The sequence below is a fragment of the Schistocerca americana genome, chromosome 5 (genome assembly GCF_021461395.2).
Source record: "Schistocerca americana isolate TAMUIC-IGC-003095 chromosome 5, iqSchAmer2.1, whole genome shotgun sequence".
Lineage (NCBI taxonomy): Eukaryota > Metazoa > Arthropoda > Insecta > Orthoptera > Acrididae > Schistocerca > Schistocerca americana.
Window position 1 is genome coordinate 294077703 of NC_060123.1, and position 24629 is coordinate 294102331.

Below are 24629 nucleotides of genomic sequence, written 5' to 3' on the forward strand. Positions count from 1 at the left end.
CGATTTAGAAGAAATATCGGAATGGTGCGAAAAGTTGCAGTTGACCTTAAATAACGAAAAGTGTGAGGTCATCCACATGAGTGCTAAAAGGAACGCGTTGAACTTCGGTTACATGATAAATCAGTCTAATCCAAAAGCCGTAAATTCAACTAAATACCTAGGTATTGCAACTAGGAACAATTTAAATTGGAAGGAACACACAGAAAATGTTGTGGGGAAGGCTAACCAAAAGCTGCATTTTATTGGCAGCACATTTAGAAAATGTAACAGACCTACTAAGGAGACTGCCTACACTATGCTTGTCTGTCCTCTTTTAGAATACTGTTGCGCGGCGTGGGACCCTTACCAGATAGGACTGACGGAGTACATCGAAAAAGTTCAAAGAAGGGCAGCACGTTTTGTATTATTGAGAAATGTGTGAGAGAGAGTAACAGAAATGATACAGGATTTGGGATGGACATCATTAAAAGAAAGGCGTTTTTCGTTGCGATGGAATCTCCTCACAAAATTCCAATCACCAACTTTGTCCTCCGAATGCGAAAATATTTTGTTGAGACCGACTTACATATGGAGGAACGATTACCAAGATAAAATAAGGGAAATCAGAACTCGTACGGAAAGATATAGGTGTTCATTCTTCCCGCGCCCTATACGAGATTGGAATAATAGAGAATTGTGAAGGTGGTTCGATGAACCCTCTGCCAGGCATTTGAATGTGATTTGCAGAGTATCGATGTAGATGTAGATATCACTATTGTCCCTGTGTTGTACCACCGAGGAGCGAGCAAAACAAGCCGCACGGCTTTGTTTACAGTGGTGGATTTACTGGCAGCCTCGGCGCGCACGTTCCTTCACCGGTCCGGCGGGTCACCGCGGTGACCCGTGACGCGGCGGCTGGACTGGTCGCCGGAACCGCGCCGGCCGTGAGGAAGCGGGCAGGATGACGCGACCGCGGCCGCTGGCGGGGTTTCTCCAGCGAAAGTGGTCGCAGCGGAGAAAGTTCCTACGCCCAGCGACGCGGCTGCTACCTGCGCGGCGAGAGTGAGCGACGCGCCAGGCACGCTAGCCCGCAGGGGCGCGCGCTGCTCCGAGGCGCCGTTCACGGTCTCCCCGGGCATGCTGACACAACCTTGCGCCGTGACACCGCTGCTTTCCCATACGTAAATTACGTCGACTCAACGAGGCGAAGAAGGGATAACGCCATTACCTGCGTCCGCAGGACTCTGCGCGTGCCACAATACGTGTGCACAGAAAGTATTTGCTGCATTTTGTTTCAATCTCGAGGATCAAATTTCACAATGACATCGGCGTCATCATTAAAGCCCTTGTCACACCGACCAACTTTCACCGTGAGTTTGCGTGCCTGCGCACGTGACTGCTGCTACGGCTAGCCCGCAGGCCGAAGCTGTCACACGGTGGAAGGTCTGCGCCAAGTTGTTTGATGGTAAAATGTCCGATTCAAATTACGATGCTTGTTGTGATATTCGAGAGTTTCATCAGAATATGCCGTTGTGGCCGAGCGGTTCTAGGCGCTTCAGTCCGGAGCCGCGCTGGTGCTACGGTCGCAGATTCGAATCCTCCCTCGGGCATGGATGTGTGTGGTGTCAAATGGCTCTGAGCACTATGCGACTTAACTTCTGAGGTCATCAGTCGCCTAGAACTTAGAACTAATTAAACCTAACTAACCTAAGGACATCACACACATCCATGCCCGAGGCAGGATTCGAACCTGCGACCGTAGCGGTCGCTCGGCTCCAGACTGTAGCGCCTAGAACCGCACGGCCACTCCGGCCGGCCGTGTGGTGTCCTTAGTTTAGTTAGGTTTAAGTATCGCAAAGTCTAGGGGACTGAGTATGACCTAAGATGTTAAGTCCCATAGTGCTTAGAGCCATTTGAATCTTGCCTACATGCATCAGTTAGAATAACAATGCCTCCTCCAGTCCACTCGCAGGCGGCGCAAAATTAGCATGTTCGCTGCTGGCAGGCTGTGACGTGATTTGCTTCGCAGTGCGTGCGTGCGTGTGTGTGTGTGTGTGTGTGTGTGTGTGTGTGTGTGTGTGTGTGTGTGTGTGAGTGAGTGAGTGAGTGAGAGAGAGAGAGATTCCATTCGCAAACCGAAAACCCAGCAGTAACTAAACAAGTCACACTCGATATTTTCCTCCTCCTTCAGGAAAGACACAGACGTATAACAAACAGGAACATCTTAAGGCAATAAAGATATCACCCAAGGATAAAGTTATACAGGGTCGACGCGAATCCCACCGATAAAATTTCTGACAATTTACGGGATATATTGCTACAAGGGACACGAGATCTCCGGAGGCCTCTGATAGAGGAGTACGGTAATGGCGATTTATTCATCTTCACGCCTCAATTACCTTTGTTTCTTTTAAAAACCTTCGCAACAACGAAAAATGTTTGTAATATGTAATCGCTGGTTTCTCGCACGCGATGCAGATGTGGTTACCTTTCCTGCGGGGCCAACTCAACACAGCGTCATTGTGCAGCTCTTGGTTGCATTGAATTCAGTGACCCAATACACGGGGTCAATACTGACCAACTCTTGCAGCAATGACGTCTCCATACCGCATGCCTGTTAACATACAACTAATACTGCTGGAAAAACAAAGCCGAGACAGACCCGAGCAGTACCGAATGCACACTTCAGGACGAAAAATAACTTGGGCATTACTGTTGCGAACAGCAACTACTGTGAGTGAAAGGAACAAGTTTGTTTGCAAACAAGTCGTACAGCACACACCACTGACTTTTGCACTGTTGTGGAGATACTTTCAGTACAAAACAGACATGAAAATAAATGAATGTACTAAATTTAAAAAAATGCGATTACTGTACTCTGTAACGAGCCACCAGACACCAAAGGTCCCCTAGGCCTAAATATTCAGAAAATATTCCCGAAAAACCTCTGAAATTTTGTAGATGAATTTCGCATTCACACTATATACAGCAATAACTCAGCAAACAAACGTTTCATGCTTGAGAAATGTCATGGTCTTCAGAGACAACACCATGTCTTTCAACTGTTTCACAAGTTTCAGGCATTCCGTCTCTAGCAGATAGTTGTCCGTCATTAGAACGTTTTTCAGTATTTTCAGCCCCCACCGTTATTACTCTATCTTGCGTTGAACAATGTACTAGACACTGTTCCCAAAACTGTTTTGTAAACCACAAAAAATGTTCAAATGTGTGTGAAATCTTATGGGACTTAACTGCTAAGGTCATCAGTCCCTAAGCTTACACACTACTTAACTTAAATTACCCTAAGGACAAACACACACACACCCATGCCCGAGGGAGGAATCGAATCTCCGCCGGGACCAGCCGCACAGTCCATGACTGCAGCGCCCCCGACCGATCGGCTAATCCCGCGCGGCTTTTTAAACCACGATTAGCATTTGTTATCTGATATATGTGATCGGTTGATACAGTCATTCGTCTCGTAAACTCCCTCACTTGATCCTGCAAGTCATGCTTCTGCATAATCACTTACTCACTGCGTCACTTTTGACAGTCTTATGTAGAGCTATTCGTAGAAACTCGTCGCTGTCGTAAAACACGAAATCGTGTGAGCTCTTCGCTTCGACAGCTCTCCGTTTGCCTCAGGCGCCCTTGGAAGTCATCGTACGTTGTAACTAGCGCTTCACTGTTGCCAGCGAACAGTTCCATCTGTTCAGAAAAGCATACTATACTTTCCGTGCGGCAAGCTCCAAGCTACGGGGGACGATAGTCACAACGCTGGGGGCGCGTTCAGTAAGGCCATGGTGTTTTATGTTCTTTAACTTGCAACCCTCTAACATATTTCTCACGACCAACCACTATCCACAGAACAAAACTGTGTGCCCGGTGGAACTAGAAACAACAACTACTGCTACTGCCTTTCGCCCGCAGTACTCTTTCAAACGAACCATCAGAAAGCGTATCACTTGTTAAGTGAAATCAACTCCACGATGCATTCAGGTCATTCTCCAGGAAAACTTTCCTACCACTCTACAGTATAGCGAGAAAGCCTTCAAGGAATTAAGGATAACAGGAAATACACGGTTACAAGAGAAAGATCTGTGTCGGACAGAGAGATGTATGCACGGCCCTGACAAGTATTCGAGTCTTGGTTACGTACACTGCTTTAATATATCACTGACTTCGTATCGGCGTACTAAACGTTTCTACCACAGTCAGACTCGGCTTCCATTCACGTCACAACTCTGTATAAGCCCCACATCTGTATCCTTTCGTGCTACAGGTATCTGAGGACAACCTGAATGGAGCTAGGAACCGTCGGAAATAAAGTGTCAGAATTCCGTAATCATACCCATTAATTAATTAATAAACGATACTACCTCTTATTCTTTAAACTTAATAACCTCCGCATTAGTTCATTTTAAGAACAAGGAAATTTGTCTCTTATCTTCAGGCCAAGTGACAGAAGTAAAAATTTAGACTCGTGTCTTGCAATGTCACGATTTCGCACGCTCAAAGATTATTTATTTTTGATAAATTTTGTGTTATCCTACGAGGGCGTGCTGAAAAGTAATGCTTTCGAATGGCTTATGCGAACAATCTTAAAGCTTTTTAAATTAAACAAACACAACTAACATTCTACATCATTATTCCTCATGCCTACATATTTATTTCTCAACATAGTCACCTTAGCGGCGAACCCAATTCTCCCGACGAGAGATACCGTCACAGCTGGAGGTCTGACTTTGTTGACTGAACCACGACCGAAGTTTTGGAAATAGATGAAAATCGGATGGGGCCACGTCGGGACTGTGCGGAAAATGATTGATGACAATGACCTCGACGCGTCGAATTGTTGCAGATGTCGCAGCGCTCGTGTTTGGTCTAGCATTGTGATGATGAAGAAGAGGGTGATCCATGTGTGGACGAATTAATCGTCAGTTTTTCGCAGTACCTTGCAGAGATTATGGTGGTGCCTTCAGGCATTAATTCCATACGCACCATACCTTGAACATCCCAGAACACTCTGATGAGTTCATCGTCTCGTCGGTTGCCGTAAGCAGTCGTCCACTCCGAGCTCTGCCACGCACGTTGAGGCTAGCACCGCCGTCCTTCATTATGAGCACGAACAACGCAGGGCCCCACATTACTGATGTAGATACACTCATCAACGTACACAGCTCTCATGCTTCTACAGACTTCAATTCGAGGTACGTTTTCCGCAGTTACAAACTCGATTACAGTAAGCTGTTTGTCACGCACCGACGTAACTCCGTTACACACTGCCATGTTACACGCTACCATTCGGAACCCTCTAGCGGCACAAGGCTGCAACTTGTGTCAGCGCAGCGGGAAAGCTGACAGACTAATATGCATGACATATGATACCTCAACCGAAACTGAGAACAGAATAAAAATTAGGAGCCATTACATTTCACCATGTCCTCTTATATGCCTTTTGGAATTCGAAGTCCGCTGATGGAAGTACAGGAAATAGAACCAAACGTATTGTCAAGAAAAAAAAGGAGTATAGTGGTGCTGCAGGGAAGAAGAAAGAATAGCTTGCAAACCGCACTAAAAGAAAATGATACAAGGTCAGAAATAGGAACTGTTTATAACGAAGATTGCGCGCGGAGAGTGATACGATATTTCAAAGTCCTAGGTAACAGAATTAACATTTTAATCTATCAGAGAGATGAAGATATACGTAATAGGAAATACAGAAACCTCTTTAAATTAAGGAAAGGATACCTCGACAAACAGTTGAGCACAGAAAAAGACAGAAGAGCTGAACGACGAGGTGAGGAAAATTTACAAGACCGTAAAAAAGGCGATTACAATAGAAGAAAGGCCTCTAAATCGTTAAACAATAACAACAAGGGCCCTGGGAAATAAAAACGTAGCAACTGAACTAAAAGAGGATGCAGAACTATTTATACAAAGATTTGATAATATCGTTTTAATTGAATCAACTGTGGGGTCTTGATGAGATTTTATTATTGTTACTGCACAACCTAGGTTTCAGGTTATACGCCTATTTTCAAGTACATTACTGATTTCAAAGATGATAATGCACGGATAAACATAATGTTGAGGCAAAGATTGTCACGTAAACTTCTTAGTGTATCGAACCTTAACTTAATGTAAAATTACTTCAGTGACGATTTTTGACAAATTAAATATTACACATTGTGTAATTCCATATGGAATTGGTCAAAAATGGTCATTGGAGTAATTTTACATTAAGCCAAGGATCGATACATTAAGAAGTTGAGATGACTATATCTACTTTAACATCACGTTTATCTTTGCTTTATCAACTTTGGAATCAGTAATGCAGTTGAACATAGGCTTGTAAATCGAAACCTACGTTGTGCAATAACAATAATAAAATCTGTGAAACAAGGCAAAAAACAGTGTTTGTTTAGTTAATTTCATAATATTGTTGTAGAGCTAGGTCTAATGATAGAAGCGCCAGAACGGCGCAAAACAGAAAAAAAAAATTCTTTTACAAAACGTAGCCGCGCGGGATTAGCGGAGCGGTCTAGGGCGCTGCAGTCATGGACTGTGCGGCTGATCCCGGCGGAGGTTCCAGTCCTCCATCGGGCATGGGTGTGTGTGTTTGTCCTTAGGATAATTTAGGTTAAGTAGTGTGTAAGCTTAGGGACTGATGACCTTAGCAGTTAAGTCCCGTAAGATTTCACACACATTTGAACATTTTTTTACAAAACCTATTTTTTGGAATACTGATTGTCGTATACAAAGATCCTCACAAAAATTTTAGTACTGTAAAAAAGTTTAGGTCTTAGGTGGAAAGAGGATTCGAATTTAACTTCAAACATTGGCATACGTAGAGTCTGCGAACAGAAACAGTATTCTGTCACCTCACCTCTCCTTGCTGGCCAAAAAGGGGCAATAAATTTCTTTTCACAAGCAGTTTTCGAACTTTATGCTTCGGAATGCCGGAAACCCGAAGGAAGACTACGTTTACAACATGATTTACAATATTCGCTGACATGCAGTGTGCGCAACATTTCAGCCTCTTGATTAGAATCTGGGATCCGAGCACAAAAACAACTGCCTGATCCACGTTACGTAGTGCCTCGTGAGGTACAGACAGTTCTCAGCGAGATAACGCTAGGAAGAAAATGGGGAGAACGTTACAATATTCAAACGAATGGTCGAAACAGGAAAAAAAAAACAAAAAGAAAAAAAACCTTTACTCGAGACCTGAGTCCTACGTACACTAAGCAAAGAGGTATCCACTGTGCACAAATATACACAAGTATCATCAACGTCGGTAAACTTTAGCAAGGTTTGACACTATGCAAGGACTACTTAGAGCAATTCTGGGGATGCACATGCAGAACATCGAGAGCTGTTTGCGTTTGTAAGCCAACGCTCAAATCTAAAGAGAGGAGAAGACTTGCGCATAAAGCACCCGTGTGTAACAGGCCTTGGCGACTAGTGTGTTGACCACAACATTTCGCATTGTTAGCGGAATCTGGCTTACTTCACGCGGTTCGTAAACGCTAAAACAAGCTCTGGTGATAACTGGCGGATCACGATGCCACTGCGTCTATACAAAGCGGCTAACCCTCTGGCGACGCGGCTTTCCGCGGGCCGCGCTGGGGAAAATCCGCATCCGGGAGCTGTCTCCGCGGCACACAGCGTTTGTTTGGGAGGCGCGGCCGCAGCGGGCGGCTGTTTGCCCGCCAGCTGGTTCGTCTCGCTCCGCACACATGTGCCCCACGTTGCAGGAACTGCTGCCCACAGATGACCACTACTCGTGAGCTGTCAGTCTGTGAGTTGCATTCACTTGTAGGATAGGAATTGGAAAAACCGACCGTTTGAAACAGATACCGGTATTTTAGTTCTGAATAACTGGTATTTTTCTGTCTCGGTTATAACAGATGCTTTTAATTTTTACTAATAATCGGTAAAAAAACAGAAATATCAATTAGCCATAGCAGCAGCAACAAAATGTTTCGGTTTTAAGTAAACTTGTTTTTTAGAACGAGTAATTTTATTCGTAAGAGTTGCATTGCTTCGATATATAGCGTTATCATTAAAAAATGTGGAAAAGCGATCAGTGCTACTTTAGTAACAATGCCAACAGAAACGGGCGACAAATGCATGGCGTAAGAATTCGTGCAGTATTGCAGAGAGACGATAATGTACCTGTTACCTCTCAGATGGTACGCGTGTACATACAGTGTGGTCTACATGGCGGTTTCTCACTGTCGTCGGTCGTCAGTTTTATTACAGAACGGCGCCATGCCAACTCTGGAAATATTTTACGAAGTGCGGTATCAATGAAGTACAATGCTTCATTTGCTTTAAAAAGTTAGAAACAGGAGATGCCACAACATACTTCCGACATAACATAAGGAGAAAACTTAACAATTAATTTATACTTTACAATAAAAATTGAAAGCAACTAATCTGCTGTATGTGTCTACACAACACGCCTTTATCAGCCTTTAGCTCTTAGCACAAAAAATAAGTACTTCAACCATAGTTTTCATCCTTTAGCGCGTCTATTCGTAATGTCCAAATAGTGGTATCATCCGTGGTTATAACGTTATATTTTAGCACACATCAAAAATTGGAGTCAATACGAGAATACTGATGATTTTTTGTAGCAGTCAACCACTTATCACTATTCGAGAAAAGCTGCGAACGCTGGGCGGACTATGTTTTATTATTATTATTATTATTATTATTATTTGCCTATTTAATTTAATGTTTTGATTCTATGTATCTCGAAATTGAGAGAGTCAAATTTTTCATTCTTTGTTTGGTTTCTACTGTTAATGCGGGAACTAATAGGAACAAAAAAACCGAAACTAGTTACTTCGAGCGGTTTTAACAGTCCGGTTACACTGTCGATGAAAAAACCGAAATAATCAAAAACCAGTTGTTTCAGCGATAACCGCCATCCCTATTGTAGGGACGTTCTGAGAGCATTTTAACAACTTCGATATTCGCTAACAACAAGCTACTGCTCTTATGGAGCAGCAATCGTGTTGTCTGTCAAAAGGCTGTAGCATTTTAACAAATATGTCAAAGCCTCGAATCACAGGGAGTAAACCCGTGTGACGGACCGGGACTCGAACCTGGAATCTGCCTTTCACCGGCAAGTGCCCTTCCGCTGCCCAAGCACGACTTAACGCCTCCCCCGCCAGTGTGGGCGGATCGACAGTCGCGGTTGGATAACTGAGTCGGCAGATCACTTGCCAGAGGAAGGTAAAAGACCCAAGATCGAGTCCCGGTCCGCCAAATAGTTTTAATCTGCCAGCAAATTTCAAGTTAGTACACACTTCGCTGTAAAGTCGAGATTCATTCTGCACACAGAGAGCGTCTCTCTGTCCTACCGTTTACAACGTCGTAAAGCCTTCCTCACACGAAGCACGCCATACGATATCCACCGTGGTTGGTGTACGCTATGAAACGGCCTGCTACATCACGTGGAAACTGCTCCGCATCGTTACATAACCCTGTACAACGGTCTGAGATATATACGTGTGTTGCCCAGAAAGCAACGCATCACATATTTTTCTCAGCTGAAAACAATGCTACGATCGCAAAACGTTATGTATATATTATCTGAAGTCTCCTGAGTGAGCGCACCAAGTTTCCATCACTTCCGACAGATGGCGTAGCTGCAGGACAGTTTCTAAATGGCGTCTGTGGGTGATGTACGTTACAAGCAACGTGCCGCCATTGACTCTCTCACTGCAGAGAAAAAAACCGTAGGGAATATTCACAAACACTTGTGCAAAGTCTATGGAGCATCTGCTGTCGACAGAAGTACAGTTGGTCGCTGGGGACGAAGGGTGAGGTCATCAGAAGGAGGTTCGGCGGAGATCCACGATTTGCAGCGGTCGGGGAGACCATCCACGGTTGTCACACCTGACAAGCCCTGACCTAGCATCCTCGGACTTCCACTTGTTTGGGCCATTAAAGGATGCCATTCGTGGACGACATTTTGAGGACGACGATGAGGTGATTCATACAATGAAGCACTGGCTCCGCCACCAGGACAAGTATTGTTACCGACAGCGCGTACATGCCCTTGTTTCGCGGCGGAGGAAGGCCATAGAACGGGATGAAGATTGCGTGGAAAAATTGGGTGTGTAGAAAAAACACCATTCTTTCGTGTGTGTAATTCTCATTATGTTCACTACAGAACTGTTGAAGAAAAAAAAATGCGGTGCATTGCTTTCTGGGCAACCCTCGTACTAGTAGAAGTTATTTGTTAACTCAATCGAATCTCTATTTGGTTTTCGGTTTTAAATTGAATATAGTTCAAACATAATGTCTAATGTCGGTTTGCGCATGCAAAATATCCATTTTCTCGATGTACCAACACTCTGAAGTTGGGTACTTCATTTTACAGATTTCAGGGTAGGAATTCGTTTCGTAATTTCATTCGAATGAAAGAGCAGCTTTTTTTCAAAGCTGTACACCATCACGAAAAATATATTTACCAGCAATATATAAACATGAGGCAGTGCATAAAACTAAAAGATATGAACATATATTTTACACTGACTTTCATAATAGCAAAACCTTACAGTTTGTAACTTGTGTTAACTTTCTAACAGACTGGCATTCGCGTTAACATTCCTGCCCACTGCGGAAACAATCCAGTCGTTGCCTATGCCACAAGAATTGCAGCAAATACATTGTGTATAGAAACAACATCGACTGTGGCAGATAATACTTGTATTAAATCAATAAGAAAGACTCAGAATCTTTCAGAAAACAAATGGCGGAAGAAAACTTGGAGGGAGTTCGACGCTACACTACTTCGTCTCTCTTTGCTGTACAGAATGCTATCAATTACTGTACAGCTTCGACGGGACTGGCTGCGTCTCATCATATGGTATGTACTGTGTAAAGGTTGCATCTACAAATTTAACTATAGCAAATTGTATCAAAATGAAGCGCTTTTGATAGATCATCATTGTGCATGGCGGCTCATAAGTTTTGCTTGTGACGTAAAACCGATGATGCATCTCAGTGACCATGTTCCCCTCCAGGAGGTAAAAATCTGTCATGTCAAATACTTCATTTCACGCTTCGCAGTGTAGTGCAACGTGAAATTCGACGCTATCGCGTCACTAGATCCTCGCTCACGTGCGTTTTCGCTTCCAGTGAGCAGGACAGCTTAAGGGTCCGCGGTTTTCAAGATTTGGTAAATTTACTTTTGTTTTAACTTCGTAGCCGCACGCCCTTCCCGTCGTCACAGCCGTCTGCTAACCAACAGCAGAGATATGTGCGCCATCTGTCTGTGAATCGAGTAAACTATGTTGTCCATGTATTGTATTTTACGTGTTCGCCTGTCGTGTTCTTTGATGCGAAGATTGCCTAAACGAGCATGGCAAACCGCCTATAAACCATACACACGCTGGCCGGTGTACCAGACCAACGGTTGTTAGTCTGCCTAGTGCAAAGTAGCGCGCTGCGCGTTAACCTATAGAAGAAGGTCGTACAACGACACAGAGAGTATACAACAAATAATACTTTACAGAAAATAGTTCTTTTTTTAGAGCGTCAAAATACCTAGTGCATAATGATAATACACAAAACTAAGTTCACGCGATTAACAAAAAAAATGGTTCAAATGGCTCTGAGCACTATGGGACTTAACATCGGTGGTCATTAGTCCCCTAGAACTTAGAACTACTTAAACCTAACTAACCTAAAGACAACACACACATCCATGCCCGAGGCAGGATTCGAACCTGCGACAGTAGCAGTCGCGCAGTTCCGGACTGAGCGCCTAGAACCACGAGACCACCGCGGCCGGCACACGCGATTAACAGACACATATCGAACACGACTTTATTCTCATTTGTTAACGGATGTCTGCAGCGAAAAGAAGGGGACTCCATACGATTTGACAGACGATAGGAAATAGAGTTCTAAATGCAATAATAACTGAGTTCTTTACTGGAGCGAGAGGGTGTAGGTTGAATATTGTAATTGACCAACAATTCGTGATATGATCGGGGTGAAGGCTCGGTGTATTCTGGCAGAGCAAGTAATTTGCACAGAATATAAATCCTTAAAATTTAAAAAATGGTTCAAATGGCTCTGAGCAGTATGGGACTCAACTGCTGTGGTCATAAGTCCCCTAGAACTTAGAACTACTTAAACCTAACTAACCTAAGGACATCACAAACATCCAAACCCGAGGCAGGATTCGAACCTGCGACCGTGGCGGTCGTGCGGTTCCAGACTGTAGCGCCTTTAACCGCTCGGCCACTCCGGCCGGCCCCTTAAAATTTAACGGGAGAATGTACCAAAGAAACTTAACAAGAAAAAAGTAGAACGCTGTTAATATATTCAATTAAAGTTCTGCAGTATATTCTTAGTTTGTTGCAAATTCAGTCACAGATAATGCGAATGCCTTTCAGAACAAAATGTTTAGGCATGTATCCTACTCTTGTCTTAGCAGTGACATCGTTTCACTCTCCTGAGGAAAGGGTGATGCACAGATTTAAGTAAGAGCTTAAAATTCAAAAATGGCCAGGGATTTCTCACGTAGCTGCTGCATTACTGTATTACATGTTACCGTAGACACAACAGTTACATACTCAGGTGATCAGCGTTTCCAACAACTGCTTTTTGTGTGCACGAAAACATGTAATATCTAGCTCCGATAGACAGAATACGGTTCAATTTTTCGTATATCGCTTCTCAAATAATTTGGAAGTATCACTGTGCCATCATGAAACAAAATTGATCCAACGTAGTAAAGCTACTCCATGTTACCTACTTCAATCTTTCACTTCGAAATGGCTTTTGATTTGCAATTCTAGCTACCGTATCTTTGCTAGTGGCCAATATTAATAGTTCCCTTTGTAACTGGAATCGTCATTTGACGTTTTCCTGACTGACTTTCTGTGAGACTTCCCTTTCCCAGTTTTCTGATTAGGTTCGTATTACTATCTTATTGTATTTGCCTATCACATCAATTTCTTAATCACTGAAGTCGCCTTTCCTTCTTTTGCGGCAACAGCTCTTTTAATACACTGTACATTTTATACCTACCGCCTAGTGTGCAGCAGAATTGGGTTTTACATTTTATATCTTTATATCATCCTCTAATTCGACATCCAGTTTCGTTACTAACAGCACGTCATCGCGAAAGAAATCTTGCAAGCTGAGCGTGTGTACCGCAGCCAGACCACCGATTCTGAAGTTCAGTGCTCACCAATGTATTTACGCGAACACGCCACTACAAAGTAGAAAAGGTAAATTTGAAACCGAGCTCTATACTGCGATCGAGCGAGCCTCCGCCCCACCCTTTCATCAGAGCTGCTGCTCCCGCACTGGTGCCTGGAAAGTTTCTTGCGAAGAAGAATGGGAATGAGGCAATGGCCGGCTGAGTCACTCTGGACGACGTGTCTGGTCAGCCCGTTTGGAAAGTACCGGCGGTGAAAGGCGAAGACCCGAGTTCGAGCCCCAATCTAGCACACAGTTTTAACACGGTGCACAGATTCGCTTCAGCGAGATGGTACTTCAACACGTAGTCCGTCTCAGTAGCTGAGCGGTCAGCGTCTCTGACTGTCATGTGGAGGACACGGCTTCAATTCCCAGTACTGTCAGGGATTTGTTGAGAGGGCTGGAGCGGAGTGCACTGAGCCTCGTGACGTCAACTGAGAGGCTACTTGCATCAGAATTAGCGGCTCCGAGGCCTGGAAAGCCGTGAATGGCTCGGAGAGCGGTGTGCTTATCCCATGCCCCTATATATCGCATCCAAACGAAGCCATATCGCATTGGATGACAAGGCGGTCGACATGCGTTATGTGGTCCTCTGTGCCTGGTACATCGATGAAACTATATGATTCCAGAGACCTCTTCAAGCCGCATACATCTATGATGTTTATATGCAGGCTGACGCTAGAAATGAGAATTTGTACCAAGGCCGGAATTCGAACCGATGTCTCCTGCTCAGTAGGGAGATGCACTAACCACTACACAACAGCGGCTTTGCACAGATGCACGGACTACCCTAGTGCAAAGTGGGCTGAGGCGTGAAGTTGTGTGAAGCCACTGTGCCAGGGTGGCGTAGTTGTTAGTGCATCTCCCTAGTGGGCAAGAGACATGGGTTCGAATCCCGGCCTTGGTACAAATTTTCATTTCTCGCCTCAGCCTGCATGTATAAATCTTAAAGACATCAGTCAACAACAAAAATGGCTCTGAGCACTATGGGACTTAACTTCTGAGGTCATCAGTCCCCTAGAACTCAGAACTACTTAAACCTAACTAACCTAAGGACATCACACACACCCATGCCCAAGGCAGGATTCGAACCTGCGGCCGTAGCGGTCCATCGGTTCCAGACTGTAGCGCCTAGAGCCGCTCGGTCATACCGGCCAGCAGTCAACAACAACTTCATATTAAGCACTTCAGTGTCTCTGTAAGCTTCTTCTGGATAAAATTCTCACTTGATTTTCTAGATTTTATAGGTAAGGGAATGGTTGGAATCACCTTGTTTTTGCGAATTTCGAAATGCATTTCAAGCCTGTAAAGAGAAAAATGACGCTGACAGACCCAGGGATCTACGTATGAACTATTAAGTTTCTCGAGCATTACCTGATCGTCATCGTTTTGTGCAATCGCTGTGGCGGCATCGCCCATGAGGGTGAATTATAGCTGCATACATGAAACAGTCCATGACTCTGTACAGAGTAACGCGCGTGCAGAATTTTAAGTTTTTATAGAGGTCGCGCTCCAGAAACCCAAATGGTGGCGACACGTGAGCAAAATTACACAGAAACGCGCGAGGCTCTACGAACGTGAAGGATGACTCACGTAAACAGCAATATCTCCGCTCTGTGTGTACAACTGCTCCCGTCTGTGTACACGATGTTCCGCCTACAAAACATAACGAAGGGGAAGCTTACTGCGTTAACACAGGTAAATGCTTTTATTGCTGTTTATACAGAATACACAACATGATAAAATGCTTGAAACTAGCCTTCATTGCACTCCGTTCTCAACATTGTCAATATAATGGAAATCAATGTGTGACTTATTTGTTCCCAATATTCAGGAAACAAACAACTGACGAATCTTTTGGCGTGTAACAACAAGTCGTTTTGTTTTTATGGTCACATTTGTCGCGACTCTACATATCTGCTAGAACAGAAATCCTTCAGCATCTTTGTTGTTCATTCTGATGCAGCAACAGAAAAAAATGGTAACAAAAAACCTATACTATTTATCTAGATGAGCTTCTTTATCCTTCGTACTGTTTACGATATCTGTCACCAAACAGTTACGCGCGCAAAAATCATGTAGACCAAGTACAAACTCAGTGACTTATTTGGGAATAATTTTTCAACGAAATTAATTAACCAATAAAACCAGATACAAGTACAGGGAAATCAGCACTATTTGTCTTGTAATGATAGTACATTAAATGTCACAAGGAAGATGAGAGAACCACTAAGCACAAGCGATTTCTTAATACAATCATGGAAATAGAGTTCTGCCTTGAACCAACACAAATTTCTTCTTACCATCCAAACATTTTTCAGTGAAGTTTTACCATCGTCCGTAAGTTGATTTTATTTTCTTAATCACATGTTGTTTGTGTAGCTTTCCGTCATTAGCAAACAACAATGCGATATTCAGAAAATAAAATAAATCCACTGGCGATGATGAAACTACACCCAAGTACGTATGGGTGTTGAAGAACAGAACTGTGTTTGATCCAGGCACGACCTTATTTGAATTACGAAATATTTGAAAGGTAACAAGAACCAAAAAATTAACTTCAACCACAAGACAGTTTCTTAGAAGTTAAAAATGTTGATAAGCTACCGTGGCGAAGTAAAATTATTGCTGCCGATTTTGGTGAACAAGAATGAACATTTATTCTGTGCATTATGTCTCTCTTTCGTCAGAGCCTACAGGGTACTATTAATGACGTTGAGTCTGGTAGAACACACAGAATTAATTAACGTTACCTTTCAGTATTGCCATACTGCCATTATCTAATCTTTACTTCGCCAACTATTGTATAACAAGAGCTACGTCTCCGAAAATAGCTCTGACACTGAGGTTCCGTAATAATTTGTAATTTATTTACTACAGCGGTCGAGGCGAAGGTGGCTAAGTTCCACAATTTGGGAGAGGCAAGGTTGTTGTCTGACAGAATAATAATTATAGTCAACACGACAGTGACGTTAATTTATGGACAAAGAAGGACACAATGCATTCTACACGAATCGTACAGGGAGTAATCACACAAACAGGAAGAAACAAGGACAAAAGCTCGCGAGCCAACAAACGCTGCCAAGGACGGTATTAAAGCGATTTCCATTTGCATGCCCGGTGTCCGTACTCACCGAGAATGTACTTGGAACCGAGCTTGTGGAGCCTGCAGAACTGGTAGTAGCAGTATAGGACGGCGACGCAGCGGATCACCGTCATCATGATCATGTCGGCGGCTGCGCTGTACTCCTGCAATACAAAAGTACGATAGACGCAGATAAAGCACAGGAAATGGTCCATCTCGGAAGACTACCCTAGATAAAAACGAGCCACCCTCAAGTTTATTTTAAACAATAGCGATTACACTAAATATACAAAATAATCCGGGTACCGCATACAACGCGTTCTGTACATCAGTATGTAAATCAATAAATGAATCTGAATATTCTATATTTTTAGGCGATTGTGTTGATAAGAACCTAAACCAGAAGCCACGCGTTACATTTCTTCTTAAGCCCATAAACTGTGAACATCTGCATTACGGATGGTATCTGATTTTGGAGATGAGAATGTCAGGCAGTCGACTCACTTTTGCAATTTTCATTAAATAATGTCTTATGACATCATATTCAGAGGTAACGTGTCACTGATGAAAAAACGTGTGTTTCACAGAAGTGTGCAATAACGATAATGTGTGGCGTTCTTCAATCTAAAACCTCTTGTAGATAACTCTAAAAAGTTCGGCGCAGATAACTCTTAAAAAAGTTGGGCGCATTGAAAAGTCTCACAGTACTGTTACCCTCTAACGAATTGTCCTGTCAACAATCACTCACGTTTGGAAAACAACAGCAACATTGATATATAAATACCATCCATCACTTATAATTGCGAAAACATTTCACATTCTACCCAGTCATATAAAGAATTTAATTGACAGTGAAGTTAAATTCAAAGACAAACTGGAAACACATCTGCTTGACAAGTTAAAAAAAAGAATATATGCTTACAATTTATCCTCGCCAACAGTCGGCGGTAATACCGAAACAAAGCCTAGTGTTCTGGATCGTGATAAAAGCAAAACTGAAATTTTACGCTACCAGCAAGAGCCTCCATGAAGTCCGGCGGTCGTATGCACAAAATTTTATAGAAATGTAGTCCATCAAAAAATCAGTACGTTTCCATACTTGGTGGAACGAATTATGTTTAGAGAAAAAAAATAATATAGTCGTGTAAAAATTTGAGGGGCACTGTGAGCAAAAGTGAAAACGCAAATATCTTTATAGGTATCCCTGACAGTAGTCAACAACTTTTAGATTCAAATAAAAGTTCAAAAGGCTGGACTCTATTTGCAGAAAGCTCTGCTGGTCACCTACAAATGCATCTTTTCCTGGGTATTCTCTCGCCTCTATTGACTCCTAATGCCTACTAATTCCTTCTTTCTTCGCTCCTTGGAAAAACGAGCATACGAGATGCATCACTATTATTGATGAAACTTCCTGGCAGATTAGTCTGGTTTTAATATGCGAGGAAGTTTCATTTCAGTGCACACTACGCTGCAGAATGGAAATTCACTGTGGATTGTATCTGACGTATGTAAGTCATTTCACATGTTTGCAATGAATTTTATTTTGTTTCATGTGACCTGTAATTGAAAATAAAATGATGATGTTTCCATTAGAAAATTACGATTCAATATTTGTTTATTATATTTTCCACTTGAAAAAATGTAGAATATAAATAAAAATAATTTGCTGTAAAGGGGGCTTGAACTCGGTAATCTTCCATTACAAGACTTCGATGTTACTCATTCAGCTACAGGAAACTGCTGCACTTCCGTGTTGTACTTAACAGCCGCCGAAAATCATTTCATTTTTGGAGCAAAATGTTTCAAGTTTTCCCTTTTAAAATTTTGTTGCAGTGTTGTAGGAAACTGATGTCTGTACACGGACTTTCAAATTCCATAAATATACGTAAAATAAACCTCTTCTCACATAGAACCTCATATATACGCTCACAGACGTAAAATCAATACAAGCTGTCGTCTGACCAAAGTGCAAACACATACAGAGTGCGTAACAATAAGGGCATTAACTCACATACATTGCAGTCATTTTCGCAAGTCTGGAAAAGAATAACCCGGTGACTAACATCTAGTGGCAGCCACTTCATGGCGTGACGTCACGAGCCGCGACCCCAGAAAGCTCAGGTATTAACGTCAAATGTTCCTCGATCCATCTACAGCCCATTCAGCAGATCACAAGTCCGACAACTTCTATTCCATTTTCATTATACTCACAATTATGTCTTCCTTTACAATCTATTCACTGCTCCGTTTGTTGGTTTTCTTGTCTCTCCCAGCAATACCCAAAATGCAACACACTATTGCTGATGCATAACCCTCAGATTCTGAGTGGTTTTCACATTAGAAGGCCTATGTCTCACTGCCGTAAGTTCATAGCACATGGTACAGTGGAATTTGATGTCCTCGTGATATATCTCAAGAGCATCAATTCAAAAATACAATTTACTACGGAGACGGAGAATAATGACCAACTAAATTTCTTGGGTGTGTCTGTTATCAGGAGAGGGGACGTGCCGCTGAGCCGTAGGCTTTAAAGAAAAGTAACGCATACTGACCTGCACAAAGATTCTAACCACCGCCCGAGACGAAAAAAAGGTGAGTAAAACCTCGGTGGCCAGGACGTACAAAATTTCTGAACCGACTTATGTAAAAGACGAGGTTGAATAACTATGGTCGACATTCAAGAAGAATGGTTATAATTGTTATTCTAACAAGGAGATAGAGCGACCATTTCATCCTAGGGCGAGAATCAAGATCGACGAGGAACGTGGGCCCCCCAAAGGGAAACTTTTCCTTCCGTTCATCAGAAGGATTACAGATCGCATTGGGAAAGTGTCGAGCAACTATAGTGTACCTTCAGACTCATCAGGAAGATAAAAGAATGTTTAAGATCCGCAAAAGATATACGACATTCTTTGACTACAACGGGTGTATATAAAATTCCTTGTAGTTGTGGAGGGGTTTATATGGGTACCACAAAAAGAAGTGCTAACACCCGCCTGGTTGAAAACAAGAGGAATTGCCATCTGGGACTAACGGATAAATCGGCAATAGCGGAACGTCTTCACCAAGAGGGTGGTGATGAAATAAAATTCGCTGAGACGAGTGTTATATCGAAAACATTGCATTATCATACCCGTATGTATAGAGAAGCTATTGAAATTTATAAATACCGTAGTAATTTTAACGGAAACGAGGAAAAAATACTAGATGTGAACATTGCAATGTAAGAATGACGATCGATTACTTTCAATCGAAAATGTTGGCACTAGCAGAATAATCTCGTAGCCGACGTCACGTGATGGACTGTGGAGCCCTCTACACGCTCCGTCGAGTTCTGGTTGCAGTTCGCCACTTCACCTCTGAAGATGTCTCGCGCAGTCGGAGAGGAAACGTTGGGAGAAAGTTTTATACATCGACTATAGCCTATTAGCCCGGAAGTTTTAAGTGATGTCAGTACCAGTCGTGAAAGCTTACACTGTATGTTCACTTCAGTGTGTTATCGGTGGTAGTATCTCTGATGTATTGCCAAGACTGATTTGATGTTCAAAATGGTTCTAATGGCTCTGAGTATTATGGGACTTAACTTCTGAGGTCATCAGTCCCCTAGAACTTAGAACTACTTAAACCTAAGTAACCTACGGACATCACACACATTCATGCCCGAGGCATGATTCGAACCTGCGACCGTAGCGGTCGCGCGGCTCCCGGCTGTAGCGCCTAGAACCGCTTGGCCACTCCGGCTGGCTCAATTGACGTCAGGTCGTGGTTCGTTTCTTTCGAAAAAAAAAAAGCCATGAGTTAGATGTCGAAATATCGGTCGGCGTACGCGCAACACGTGAGACCGATGAAGAGCGCAGCCAGCTTATGGAGGCAAATCGAAAAAGAATTTGTCAAGCGCGATTCCTGTACCCGGAACAACGGCTACAGTGAAGTTGGACTCGCTCAGCTGGAGCTTACGCACAAAATAATATGTAACGTCAACAAAAGAAACTGCCAAACTTGAGTATTCGAACTAAACGTTTGGCGTTCAGATATGATCCAATTACGCCGCGGATGTATCTGTCGATTTCGGAAAAACGACCAATATCTGGCAACAATGCAATGCTTTGAAATTTCGAGTCCTCCCTCGGGCATGGGTGTGTGTGTTTGTACTTAGGATAATTTATGTTAACTCGTGTGTATACTTTGGGACTGATGACCTTAGCAACCGCCATAATCACGTAGTTTGCAGTCATTTTTTAACAGGAAAGTTGTGTTTACGGCTAGCTTTATTATTCTACCTCTTCGTAGTTTAAAACCATACGAAATACTTTCATTAAAGCTACTATCTCTATAGATCCAGCGGTTGGAAAGGCCTCTCTCATACCCCGTGTACTAATGATGCCAAACGATTTACTCATTCATTTCCATTTCTATTCCCAATCAGAGTTCTGTTAGTCGTAACAATAAATAACGTTAGAGAGAGGGAGGAGGAGGAGATGGACAGAGAAGAGGGGAGGAGATGGATATCATGAATGGGAAAGAGGATATGGACAGAGAGTTGAGGAGGAGGAGGAGGAGTTGGATAGAGAGAGCGTGGGATAAGAGATGTACAAGGGGACGGGGGTAAGGTGATGGTCACATATAGGGGGAGGAGCAGGAGGAGATGGACAAAGGGAAGGGGAGGAGGATATGGATAGAGAGAGGAGGGGCAGAAGGAGATTGGGGCATACATCCCACACATATTTAGCAATTGCGAATCTTTGCCGGATTCGAGGCTACAGAGAGAAGCAAATTTTATTCACATATAATATTGCCAAAAGATTGTCATGGGACTGACAATTTCCATGCAACACATTGTTCTTTACTTTACATTGTTCGTATCGCAATAAGGTACGTTGTGATGCACTACATTTTTTATCCTTTATTAACACGTTGTTATTAGGTCGCTTTCTTGTCTCTCTGTTCTGTACAAATTTTGCTATTGATTTTAAACTAACTTCCCAAAGAACAAAAGACTTGAAACTTTCAACACAGGTCAGAACTGGGTTACAATGCAATATTAATTCGTTTTCTTGTCTGGTGTGTGGTGGTGGAGGGTACTTCGTGCACCAATGCTTTTACCACTTTTCCTGTTCAAGTCGCGAAATGTTGGCGGCAAGAACAATTGCTGGTAAGCCTCCGTGTACGCTCAGATCGCTTTAATAACCTCCATGGTTTCGTCGTGAGACATTCGTAGGAGTAAGCAATATACTGTTTGACTCAGGTCAATATAAATTGAAATAAACCTGAAATTTACTGCATGTTTTAATGTTATCAAGATGTTTGAAAACTATCGACATATTTCTCGTACATAAGACTAAAAAGCAGAAAATAATTACTCGAAGAAAAATAACTTTTTAATATACCCCGTTTTTGTATCAGACTAAATAATTTCGCCTCACCCCCAGATACATATACTGTAGTTCCGAAAATCTGTAATCAGGTTCGCATACAATACGTAATTGGCACACGAACAGTTGGCCTCCTAACTATTCTATATTGCATGCGCTCAATGTTTTTCACTATAAATCTGAGAATTATTTTCATAGCTATTAAAAATTCGCGTGAACGTTAGGAGTCTATATGGGGCTTGGAGAAATTGTTTTATACTTTTTATTCCGATATACTAGAGTCCTACTGAATTTAAATTCCAACAAAGTACCAAAAACGAGTGGAGGATCGTAACCTGCAGACTTTCCAGCACATGTTTCCATAGTTGGACGGCATTAACGTCTATCGCTTGAGCACAGGCAGTACCTCCAAAAAGGAGGCCATCGATGTTTCGTTTCAACAGCATGCTGTCATTGAATTCCTTGTTAACGGGGAAAAAACCTGCTGCTGAAATTCACCTCAGACTTCAATAAGCATATGCAGACTTATGCATGGATGAAAGCAGTTTTAGGTGGTGGTGAAGCATTTCAAAGATGGGAAAACGAGTACCCGCTACGAACTTGGTACTGGTCACCCGCGAACAGTCTCCACGAAACGCAACAAGGAAATAGAAAAGAGTTGGTGAGTTCTTAGCGAAGACAGGCGTGTCACAGGGAACGAAATTTCTGCTAAGCTTGCAGTAGGACTCAGTGCAGTGCAAGAAACGATTCAAAGCTTAGGTTATCGAAAAGTTTGTGCCCGTTGGGTCCCACGTTTATTGAACGAAGACCACATACTTCAGAGAAGAACTATTAGCCAAAATCTGCTGAGAGATTTCAAAATGAAGGTGATGATTTTTTTACGAGTACGGTGACAAGCGATGATAGCTGGTTCCATCATCACGAGCCTGAAACGAAACGCCAGAGTATGGAATGGCACCATTTGGATTCGCCATGGAAGAAGAAAGCGAAGATTGAACTATCCACTGGAAAGTTTGTGAGTAGCGCCTTCTGGAATGCACAGGCTTGCATTGCGGTTAATTTTCTTGAACTCCTACAAACCATAAATGCTGCCCACTATATCCAGATACCAGAATGAAATTTTCACTCTGCAGCAGAGTGTGCGCTGATATTAAACTTCCTGGCATGTGAACACTGTGTGCCGGACCGAGACGAAGTACTGGCAGAATTGAAGCTGTGAGGACGGCTCGTGAGTCGTGGTTGGGTATCTCAGTCCGTAGTGCACTTGCCTGCGAAAGGCAAAGGTACCGAGATGGAGTCTCGGTCCGGCACATAGCTTTAATCTGCCAGTAAGTTTTATATCCAGATATTTTGTAGCCTCTGTTCGGCACTGCGCGATAAGCATCTGGAAAGAAGACCACTGTGGCAAAATGGAGCAGATCAGAACATTTGGGTGGGAAACTCTTGCACATCCTCCCTACAGCCGCGACTTGGCACTTCCGCCTACCATATTCCTAGTTCAGGAAAGGAACAGATGCAAGACCAACACTACGAGTCAGTGTCTTCGTGCAGCTCGAACGGAGTTCTATAGTAAAGGTACCTTCAAACTTGCAGAACGATGCGGAAAATGTGTGCAAAGAAATAGGGACTACGTTGAAAAGTGGAGAGAAAAATCTGTACATTACAGTTATGTACTTGGTTTCTTTAAAAAATAAATATTGAGAGGTCTAAAATTACTGCTGACTACTGTTAGCACAACCATAGTAAAAACGTGTTATAATAAAAATGTATTTCTATTTACATAAATATTTGTTTTATGAAATTTCCTTCAGCCAATACGTGGTCGATCTTGCTTTGCGTTGGTTGATCTGTTGTTTAAGCGATTTTTTTTCGGTATCCTGGCGAGAAACTATTGACTTTGAACGTCTACAGTAAATTGGTTGAATTACTGGTCGAAATGCCACAGTCTGTTCACACGATCAGTAAGCTTTAGCTGCAAACTGCATCTCCCCTGCCGCACGATGGTCGTTTACAAGGGAACGTCCACTGCACCCACTGCTCCTCTCCAACGGGTAACTCAAACACTGACGTCACAAAAATCAAGGCATACCTCCTAGTATCGTGTTGGACATCTTTCGCTCGGCGTAGTGCAGCAACTCGACGTGGCATGGACTCAACAAGTCGTTGAAAGTCCTTTGTAGAAATACTGAGCCACGCTGCCTCTGCAGCCGACGCCCATAACTGCGAGAGTGGTGCAGGATTTTGTGCACGAATTGACCTCTGGATTACGTCCAATATATGTTTGATGGGTTTCATGTCGGGCGATCTGGGTGGCCAAATCAATAGCTCGAAATGTCCAGAATATTTTTCAAACCAATCACGAACAATTGTGGCCCGGTGACATGACGCATTGTCATCCATAGAATCGCCATCATTGTTTGAGAACGTCCAAGTCTGTGAATCGCTGCCAATGGTTTCTAAGCAGTCTATCATTCAGAGGACCCAGTCCATTCAACTTTAACACAGCCCTCACCATTATGGAGCCGCCACCAACGTGCACAGCGCTTTGTTAACAACTTGGGTCCACGGCTTCTTTTGAAATTGGGACTCATCTGACCAGGCCACTGTTTTCCAGTCGTCTACGGTCCAACTGGTACGGCCACGAGCCCAGGAGAGTCGCTGCAGGCAATGTCGTGCTGTTAGCAAAGGCACTCGCGTTGGTCGATTGCTCCCATAGCCCATTTATGCCAACTTTCACCGCACTGTGCAAACGGATACTTTGGTCGTACGTCTCACTCTTTCTGCGGTTATTTCTCGCAGTGCTACTTGTCTGTTAGTACTGACAACTCTACACAAACGCTGCTGCTCTCGGTCGTTAAGTGAAGGCCGTCGATGAGAGGTGAGAGGTAATACCTGGAATTTGGTCTTCTCGGCACACTATTGACTCTGTGAATCCATTGTTATGGTCTTCAGTC

The 24629-nt window shown here is 43.1% G+C and overlaps 1 protein-coding gene across 4 annotated transcripts in view; it reads right to left on the reverse strand.

The window, feature by feature from the left end:
• LOC124615930 (3-hydroxy-3-methylglutaryl-coenzyme A reductase) overlaps positions 1-24629 on the reverse strand; it is a 391620-nt gene that overhangs the window by 77881 nt on the left and 289110 nt on the right. For all 4 annotated transcript variants that reach the window (XM_047144117.1, XM_047144113.1, XM_047144116.1 and 1 more), the window contains one exon: positions 16353-16467. In XM_047144117.1, the coding sequence (XP_047000073.1) occupies positions 16353-16467 (115 nt within the window). The remainder of the gene's footprint in view (positions 1-16352; positions 16468-24629) is intronic.